General features: G+C 43.5%; 1 protein-coding gene across 1 annotated transcript; it reads left to right on the forward strand.

Moving 5' to 3' along the window:
• The first annotated feature begins 1,325 nt into the window (after nucleotides 1-1,325).
• On the forward strand, nucleotides 1,326-4,622 carry LOC120909002 (outer dense fiber protein 1-like). The gene is made up of 3 exons (XM_040320576.1): nucleotides 1,326-1,554; nucleotides 3,110-3,169; nucleotides 4,285-4,622. The coding sequence occupies exons 1-3, from the start codon at nucleotides 1,374-1,376 to the stop codon at nucleotides 4,380-4,382; spliced, it is 339 nt and encodes a 112-aa protein (XP_040176510.1). The 5' UTR covers nucleotides 1,326-1,373; the 3' UTR covers nucleotides 4,383-4,622.
• Nucleotides 4,623-10,264: the final 5,642 nt, after the last annotated feature.

Genomic DNA, 10,264 nt, shown 5'->3' on the forward strand with positions numbered 1-10,264 from the left:
TTGAACTCACTTATCCTCCAGAGACAAGCAGAGACCAGGGGGTATCTAGGAGTACTCCTTAGCAGCTTCTGATGCTGGGACTTGATGGCCCGGTTTCACAAAGCACTTGCGCCGACGTATCTCCAGATACGCCGCGTGAGTGCAAATATGCGCCGTCGTATCTGTGCACCGTACCCACAAACGAAGATACGCCTAAAAACAGGCTTAATCCCGCCAACGTAACTTGCCTACGCCGGCGTAGGGTGGGCGCACATTTACGCTGGCCGAATGGTGGCGCTGCCATTGATTAGCCATTCAAATATGCAAATGAGGAAAATACGGCGATTCACAAACCTGCGCCGCCCGACGCAGGCTACGAGAGGTGCGCGTAAGTTGTACGTCCGGCGTAAAGTTAAGCACCATAAAGGAGGTGTAACTCAGCAGCAGACATGTAAAGGTCTGCATTAGGGAACAGAAGCCGGCGTTTTTTACGTAGTTTACGTTGGACGTGTGTCTGGATGGGCGTAGATTACGTTCATGGCGTAGGCAGTGATCCGGCGTATCTTAGGTAGTTGTTCCGACGTGGTTATGAGCATGCACACGGGGATGCGTCCACGACACGACGCATGCGCAGTTCGTTCAACATACTTGTCTGGCTCTCAAACCATCATTTGCATAGGGTCACGCCTCATTTGCATGGGTTTGCATGGCTCACGCCCACTTCCACCTACGCCGACTTACGCCTTCGAAACCCAGCGCAGTTTAGGCAGCATTGGCTTTGTGAATTCCATGCTTGCCTCTCTGCGCTGTGTCGGCGTAGCGTACAGGAGATACGCTACGGCGGCATAAATGTGCGCCGCTGTCTGTGAATCCGGCCCGATGTCTCTAACCCATTGGTTAGTGAAGCCAAAGCTGCAACCTCAGAATCACTCTTTACTCTTTACTCTTTACTCAAGATATATTGATGTGATTGTTAGCAGGAAAATTAAGTGTGTGTGTATGTGGGTGGAGGGGTCTGTTTTTCTTATTCCCATTTAAAATAGAGAGGGTCAGAGGGATTACATTTCGAATGAGGGATATGTGGGAACAATGATACACGTGCTGCATATAAATATTACTTCAGACATAATTTTTGGAGTTTGCACTGAGGCATAAAATCCCAATTAAAACAATGCATCAGTATATAATAAAATAATAATCAACCCTAAAACATTGAGTGTAAATAGCACAGTGCTGAGTAAGGAACCCTATTTAATTATAAAATGATAGGCATGTAGATAGGGAAATGTGAATGGCTCGTATATTTTGAAGCACCTCATAATTTTGTTGTGACCAGTCAGTGGAAAAATGTGTCCTAATTTCAGTTCCTGTTACAGTATATATAAAAAGGTCCCATGGCAAGCTATTCAAACAACCAAAATAAACTCTTGCAGGTTCTGAATTTTCAAAGAAGGCAGACAAAAGCAGATATGTCTGGAATCAAAGGTGGTTGTGGTGGGCAAAAGATCCAGTGCCAAGATCCATGCAAGAACCCTCGCCAAAAAATTACAGTCTGCAAAGATCCATGCCAAAACCGTAAGTGTTGTGTTTACATTTTTTATAGTCAATCCCATGTACTGCTTAAGATTTATGTAAAGCATTCTATTGTGAATTTCATTCTGTCACAGCTTTCTGTTAATTGCAGGAATGTTAGTTATTGTGTACAATATCAGTTCTAACAAGGCTTTAGAGCAAATACTTAAAGTGGTATTGATTTAAAAAACAACACTATATTGCATTTATCTCCTATTGTCAGGCTTTTTTTACCTTTATGTAAAGACCTGGCCAGTAATACACTTCTTGTCTTAGACCCGGTTCACACTGGGGCGACACGACAGGCGGCTCAGCCGCCTGACGTGTCGCGTCCCATTCAATGCAATGGAACCGTTCTAATAGGAGCGACTCAAGTCGCTCCGACTTAGAAAAAGGTTCCTGTACGACTTCGGGGGCGGCTCAGGGCGACCTGCATTGACTTCTATACAGAAGTCGTTTTGCACATCGCCTCTGAAGTCGTCCTCAGGACGACTTGCAGAGTCGCCCCCGAAGTCGTGCCGCTGCAGTGTGAACCGACTCTTAGGGTATCTCCACTGCACTGGAGAACAGTAGACAGACACCATCAGATAGCAGCAAACTGAGTCAATAGTCCAGGGCAGAATATTATCAATTATTTTGTATCAGTGCTGCACAAATATACTTTGTTTAGGAATAGGATCATATATCAGGTTATTTACATAGTGGAAATAGAGATGTGATCAATTATTTATGATCATAATTTACGATCGTACCTTTACGATCGTATCTTACTTACCGTAACTAGCAAAATCTTGTGTGTGGCATGCTGATTGGAAGAGGTTGATCTGAAAAGATAATGAACATGTATTGAGGCATGTCCACAATTAGATGGACTAACAAATAAAGCTGAAGTAAACATCTTTTAAGGAATTGCAGCAATGTTTTTCTACTTTTGGAAAAAAAAATGTATATAAATGAATAAAAGCCATTGTAAGCACCCCTGTTAGTGTTAACTGGCTTGTTGCAACCCTCTAAGTTTAACCCTCTAAGGCACAGGTGTCAAATTGGTGGCTCTCCAGCTGTTGTGAAACTAGAAGTCCCATGAGGCATTGCAAGGCTGACAGTTACAAACACGGCTTCCACAAGCAGAGGCATGATTGTACTTGTAGTTCCACAATAGCTGGAGGGCTGCCAGTTTAACACCCCTGCTCTAAGGAGTGTATCTTAAGTCTATCTTAGGGGTTTCCAAACGAAGGCCCTCCAGTTGCTCAGGAATTACCATCATGCCTAGTCATGTCTGTGAATGTCAGAGTTATACAATGCCTCATGGGACGTGTGTTTTTGGTCTATATCATATACAGTTAGGCCAGTTTTTTTTACTTCATTCCTACAACCTCCTTGATGTCTCTAAAGCTGCTCATAGATGGATCAAATTTCGACCAGTTCAGCAGGGACCAGACAACTTGTAATCCATGTACAGGCACTATCGTTGTACAGAAGTCAATCTATTTATTTCACTTGGTACCTGTTGCTCTTCTGTAGTGAATGTATTAAATATGTGTTTGTGCTTTTATTTCAGCATGTAAACCTCAGGGTCAGCACCATCATCAACGTGGAAATCTCCATGTTCGCCAACAAGGTAATTCAGAAAGATTCATAACTGTCTCCAGAATTTTAAATCAATTAAATACAATTTAAAATATGCCAATCCTACTATCATTAGAATAGTGAATTCCAACTGCTGCTGATTGGTCCTTTGACCACAATGTAGCTTGTTTCATTCCAATAATCCTGTTTTTTTTTATGTAAAGGCTCTTCAGTTAGCCAATGAATTGATACATCTTTACATAAATAAATTATGGTTTAACCACTTCTATACCAGGCACTTTCACCCCTTCCTGCTCATGCCAATTTTCAGCTTTCAGCAATGTCACATTTTGAATGAAAATTACTCAGTCATGCAACACTGTACCAGTATTTTTTGAGACAGATAGAGCTTTCTTTTGTAGTATTTAATCACCACTGAGGTTTTCATATTTTGATAAATAAATGAAAAAAGACCAACAATTTTGAAAAAAAAAAGTAATTTTTTTAGTTTCTGCTATAAAATTTAGCAAATAGGTAATTTTTCTTCTTCCCTGATGTGAGCTGATGAGCCTGCACTAATGGGCACTGATGAGGTGGCACTGATAAGGCTGCACTGAGGGGCTCTAATGGGCACTGATGAGGAGGCACTGATAAGGCTGGAATTGATGGGCACTGATTATCAGTGTAAATAATGTACTCACTGTGCCCCTCCAAGATCAGTTCACCTTTCCTCACACGCTGTCTCTGTGTGAGGAAAGGAGATCTGATATTTGGCAAGTCTGTTTACATTGTGGCAGCTGTGATTGGAAACACTGGAACATTAGAAAAAGCTAATTACATGGTAAAGGGCAGCTGTGATTGGCCCTTTACCCCAATCCATGATCAGCTGTGTGGAAGGAACACAGTGATCACAAGGTGTGCAGTATGAACGTATGTGGGAAGACGTCCAGGGACGTCCTCCAAGGACTGGAGAGCCGCGCTGTAGCTGTATGTCAGCTATAGCTGGGGCAATAAGTGGTTAATAAGGGTTCTGGGAAATTTCATTTTCCATTCAAACATAAATAAGGCTGTTGGATTTAAAAAGAACATTTTGGCTGAACCTGAATTATAAAAATATATTCTATGCTTTAAGTTGAATACATTACTAATATATTATTTTATTGGCAGATCCATGCAACCCCTGCAATCCCTGTGTTGTTCCTGTCTCCTGCTGTCCTGATCCCTGTGATCCTTGCCAGGGCCAAGGAAGTTTTTGTTGTGATTAATGAAGAAGAGATTACGTGTGCCTCAAGCCCAAGTTACTAAATCACTTCTCTGCAAAATCAACACCCTTTCAATTTTATTCAGTTTAAACCTGCATTTTTTTTTCATTGCTTGTTAATTTACCTTACCCAATAAAAATCTTTACTGCTTTTTGCAATGTACCACTTGCTCTTTATCTAATTGCATATTTTTTTTTTATGTGCTGTGATGGGGTAATTAATAAATAGAAATCTTAACATTTATACATTTAATATTTTAAACAATGCAGCAGTTTAAAACGTTCATTTTTCTTATGGTATCCAGGTGAAGTTTTACATACTTTTTGGTACAATAAAAGGTTTCTACTTTGTTAGTCTCAAAGGGGGCAGCAGACTGTGCCAGGAAATACAGTATAATTTGCATTAGAATTGTAGATTATATAACACACAGTGGAGCAAAGTGGAGTATAGAATATAGAAAACATAGGACACAATAGAGATGTGTGGAGTATACAAGGTATCACAGATGTTTGAAGTATGCATGGGCATCCGCTCCATAGGGCAAGGGAGGGCGTTTGCCCCCCCCCCCTAGAAATCAGTGCCATGATTCTCGGGGAGGAAAACAGCAGGCAGGAAGAAAGGCGGCGGCACGACAAATTTAATTAGAGCCGCTCTCTCTCTCTTCTAGCTTCAGCTGACAGAGAGGGGGCGATCGGGGGAGATATACAGTACAGACAGCCCGTGGCTCTCCGCTGTTCCATTTACCAGAGGACTCGACATCGGCGCTGTGAAAGGGAGAGGAGAGCCGCGGGCTGTCTGTACTGTATATCTCCCTTGATCGCCCCCCTCCCCCTCTCTGTCAGCTGGAGCTTGAAGAAAGAGAGCGGCTCTAATTGGATTCTCTGTGCCGCTGCCTTGCTTCCTGCTTTCCTCACCATGATTGGCCACAGCAGAGGGCCAATTAGAAGACTCTGGGGACTGGGGGCATCATGGGAAATGTAGTCCCTTAAGAGTGGCGGCCCCAGCGTGTCCACAGACACCATGCTAAAGCCCCCTGCATGCAAGCACTCTACTGGGGGGGGGGGGTTACAAAAGGAAAAAAGAGAATACTGTGCTCATGCTGAGGGAAGCCAGAGAGAGCCATGCTGTACCCACACAACCAGAGAGCCACGCTGTACCCGCACCACCAGAGAGTCACGCTGTACCCACAACAACCAGAGAGCCATGCTGTACCCGCACCACCAAAGAGGGAGAAAGACTGATCTGCTGCCAGGGTACAGGCATGCTACACTACTGAATAGAGTCACCCCAGGCAACCCAGAGTGAGTGAACGTCCAGCCAGAGGAATCACTGTTGCGGTTTCACCAGGTCTGGTAAGAGGGCCTGTTGGCCATTATCCATTACTGTTCCTAGGGACTGAGCCATTAGGAACAGGGCCGTTTGAAGGAATTTGGGGGCCCCAAGCAAAATGGACATGGAGGCCCCCCAAACCCCAACCGTCTGGAAAGGAAAAGCGTGATGATGTCACCAGGGCTCCAACCGCCATCACGTTTTTCCTTTCCAGACGGTGGATTGACGATAGGGAGTAGAGAGAAGTTAACGGAGACGCCACAGCTCCTTACATGACCACATATGCGATTGCTGTTTCACTGATATACCAACATAACTCTTGTAAGGGCAATAATTCTTATATTAAATGTATTTGAGTTAACATACTGCACCATGAGAATATTTTTTACCTTCCATGTCCGCGAGTAACACTTCAATTACATGCCAAAAGCCCCCCCCCCTCAGGAATCGAATTAATGATTTACTGAGCTTCATGTACCCCTCAGGGCTTTAAGCATCATGTAAGGGGTTAAATGGGGAATCCTGCTAGGTATTTGGCATGTCGAATGCCCTGAGGGATGAATTATATAGCATAGCAGGATTAATCATTTAACCCCTTACATGCTGAAATATAATGCATTCCTCAGGGCTTTCAGCATGTAAGGGGTTAAATGATTAATCCTGCTATGCTATATAATTAGCCCTGAGGGGTACATTAAGCTCAATAAATCATTAATCTGATTCCTGGGGGGGGGGGGGCTTGGATGGGGATTTTGACATGTAACTGTCTCTGTGCTGTGGCATGGGATGGCATGGTGGTGCCGTGACTCTCCTCTCCCTAACTGCTGCTGACCTGTTGTCCATTGATCGAGTTCCACTTCTCGCCGGTCACAGATGAAGACTCTGCGTAGTTCCAGATCCGGTCAGGGAGGAAGGGTGGAGAGAAGATGGTGGTGGGTTACAGAAGCGTGGGCGCCCGGGGGGGGGGTGGTTCTTCGCCCATGCGCCGCCCGCGTTCAAGGATTGGCCAGCCCCGCCAGCACATGACCACATTCGACCAATCGAAGGGCGCAACATGGCGACGGGGCCAGTGACACAGTAAATCAAAGTAAACACGGTGACACACAAACGGTGTGGGAATTCGCCCCCCCAATATTGCGCCCGGTGTGACGGTGCCCCCCCTCGCTACACCACAGGACACGGGACAGAGCTTCACTATAAGGGAATGTACCCGAGACACGTGGTCACCCTAGCTCCTGCTTGGGGGCCCCTGGTCAGCTCGGGGCCCCAAGCAGTTGCTTGTATTGCCTCTCTTGTTCCGACGGGCCTGATTAGGAAGTGTCTAACCTCATATCCTCCCATCTATGCTGGGGGCAATTATTACACTAAATGCTTGGAGTTTTGAGAGAGAAAACTGACACTAGTGCTGAGTGTCATTATTATGTACATTGGTACAGATGCTGAAGTTTTTATTCTAGAAATCTGCACCGATGTGGGGGTTATTGTTGCTACTGATACCAATGCTGGCGATTTTTATTGCGGAAACTGACAGAAAAGCTGGAGATTGTTATTGCAGAAACTGACACTGATCATGGGGGTTGTTATTTTCTTGGGAGGGGGGGACTCCATTTTTTATGATATTGTTATTCAAAGTTCCTAGTTTCTTGATAGTTGCATCAGGTTTCTCAAACCTTTGCATGCCGGCGCTTTATGTGATAATGACTAAGCCCCTCCCCTTCATGACATTATCAAAAAGGGACCGAGCATGCATGACCTTAAAATGATGCCCCCCCCTGAAAAAAAAACATGGAAGTATGTAGTGTATTGGGGAAATTTGTGGAATATATAATGTTCATCAGCATTATTGAATGGCTAGAAAGATTTAAAACAGTATAATATATAAATATGGCATACGTGCACTACTAGAATGCCATATAGAAGGTCCGAAAGACCTAACCATAACATACAAAGCCATCCATGACACTGCCCTCAGCTACAGTATATCACCAACCTCATCTCAAGATATCACTCAAATCATCCACTCCACTCCTCCCAATACATATTGCTCTCTAGCTACCTTGTTACCTCTTCCCATGCTTGCAGGAATGTGTGTGAGGGGAATATTCAATGTGACACCCATATTTTGTGTGAAAAATGTAATATGGTGCCAACAGAACACCCTTCCGATAACATATGTTTTATCTCTAAAATGGAGGAAGCGCATGATCATTTCATAACGTGTCCTTGGCAAAAGGGATGAATACATTGGCATATAATGAATGGTTTGTGTGGACCAGTAAGAGTGTACTTCTATTGTAAGTTCCACATTTAGTGTAAGGCCCAAAAAGATTTTGCATTGTTACACTGTGAAAAGCCTCCATTCAAATGGATAATATGCATAATATGCATTTGGGTTGTGATATATTGTGGGGCATAAGGATTTCACCAGTCTACAACGGAACTTTGGCTCTGATGACAATATACTGCTGTGACGATGATAATAGGACAGATGTGGCTGCATTTAGGGACACAGAGGATGGCTATAATCGGGGATACAATGGATGGCTGCACTTGTGTGGCTGCAATCAGGGACACAGTGGATGGCTCCACTGGGATGGCTGCAATTGGGGACACAGCGGATGGCTGCACTGATGTGACAGCAATCTGGGCACCTTATACGGTTGAACTGGTATGGCCTAATCAGAGCACTGCAGATGGTTGCACTGGTGTGGCTGAATCAAGGCACTGAAAGATGGGTGTACTGGTATGACTGATTTAGTACGCTGATGACAGCTGCACTGGTGTGGCTAGATTTAGACACCAATGACGGCAGCACTGGTGGGGTTGATCAGGGCACTGACAGGCGCAAAAGCTGGATGACGTATGGGTACATCCTCCCAGAACAAAAGAGCACCCACCCGGGCGTTTATCTGTCTTGACCAGGCGGAAAGCTGTTAAACATAGCCAGCCCATACCATTAGACATTAAATTGCCGTACAGTGGCTCTCCAATTTACCAATTATATATAATTTTTCGAAATTTACGCTCCTTTTATTTACATCTCTGCAAAAAACTTTATTTTAACTATGATTTTTTTTTATATAATTTTTGTTCTGATGTCTTAATTCTTCCATTAAAAATAAACAGTCACCACTGTAAATTTCAAATATTGTATGTGTGATTACTTATCAAAAGCTCCTACCTCTGTTCTCTTGGCTGTTTGTTTAACCACAATACTACTTTTAAGCTAAGTAAACTAAAGTGATATAATCCTTAAAAAAATATTCTGCCCACTATATTATCTTAAGCAAGAAAATAAATAAAGGACATTTATTTAATGAATTAATGTGTAATTTGTGTAGAAAAATCTTTTCAATAATTTTTTGCTCTGTTTTGCATAAAAAGTCACAGACTATGAGTGGCCCAATAGAAACGGTAATGCCGCGTACACACGATCGGAAATTCCGACAACAAAACCGTGGACTTTTTTTCCAACGGAATGTTGGCTCAAACTTGTGTTGCATACTCACACAAATGTTGTCGGAAACTCCAATGTCAAGAACTCGGCCAAATACAACACGTACGACGAGCCGAGAAAAATTAAGTTCAATAGGCAGTGCAGCTTTTCTGCTTGATTCCGAGCATGCATGTTTTTTTTGTGCGTCGGAATTGCATATAGAGGATATGAATTTCCGACAAGAACTTTTGCCGTAGGAAAATTTGAGAACCGGCTCTCAAATTCCGACAGAAAATGTCCGATGGGGCCTACACACGGTCGGAATTTCCAATCAAAAGCTCCGACCAAATTCCGATCGAGTGTACGCAGCATAAGAGTATTTTCCCAATTGTGCCACAACTGTCGGAACTTAGTTATCAGTTACATTTATCCTCAGAACAGGTGCAGATCTTAGAAGGGCTAAGGAGAACTTTTTAAACATGTGGATATGTTAATTTTCATAGTGGCTAAAATACTATGAAAATTGCTTACAGAAAATAAATCTGTCCATATCTTGCATTCTAAAAAAAACAAGTGACAGATTAGCAACTGGAAACAATAGGACAGTTTTCATTAGTGACCTTTTACATGGGCTTAAAAATGGACAGGCGGACCATGTGACTCTATGGGCAAGCTGATGTCCATTTACACCCACCTACCTCTGAGTCCAACCAGGTTCAGACATGAAAACAGATAAGGATTGTGTCCTTTTCTGTTTTTCTGTACTTAAATATCATGGATCAGAAGTAACCTGATGTAAAGGGACACAAGTATGTTTACATCTAGCTGCCCATAGAGCCATAGGCTAGCGCAGGGTGTGTGCCTGGGCACACCCAAATCACTCTATGTGGTTCCGATTCCCCCCACTTCCCGGGCTTCCAGCCATGTTGTGCCCCCCCCCCCCACCCACTGCAGTTCTGCAGGCTTCCCTCTTCTCCCCTCGGCTGCTGAGGGGGATGTTTCAGGATGGAGAATGAGGGAAGTGGCTGATCAATAAGTCATTTACAGACCCCATTAGTTTTCTAAATGAACACAGTGAACACACTCACTTACTGTGTTCAATCATGACTGAAGCATAGAA

Source organism: Rana temporaria, chromosome 8 (genome assembly GCF_905171775.1).
Source record: "Rana temporaria chromosome 8, aRanTem1.1, whole genome shotgun sequence".
NCBI lineage: Eukaryota > Metazoa > Chordata > Amphibia > Anura > Ranidae > Rana > Rana temporaria.

Excerpts from the sequence above, each read along its gene's own strand:
- LOC120909002 (XM_040320576.1), top strand. The coding sequence starts at position 1,374 with ATGGCAAGCTATTCAAACAACCAAAATAAACTCTTGCAGGTTCTGAAT. Across the intron at positions 1,555-3,109 it reads CAAAGATCCATGCCAAAACC|CATGTAAACCTCAGGGTCAG; the intron begins GTAAGTGTTGTG and ends CTTTTATTTCAG. Across the intron at positions 3,170-4,284 it reads TCTCCATGTTCGCCAACAAG|ATCCATGCAACCCCTGCAAT; the intron begins GTAATTCAGAAA and ends TTTTATTGGCAG.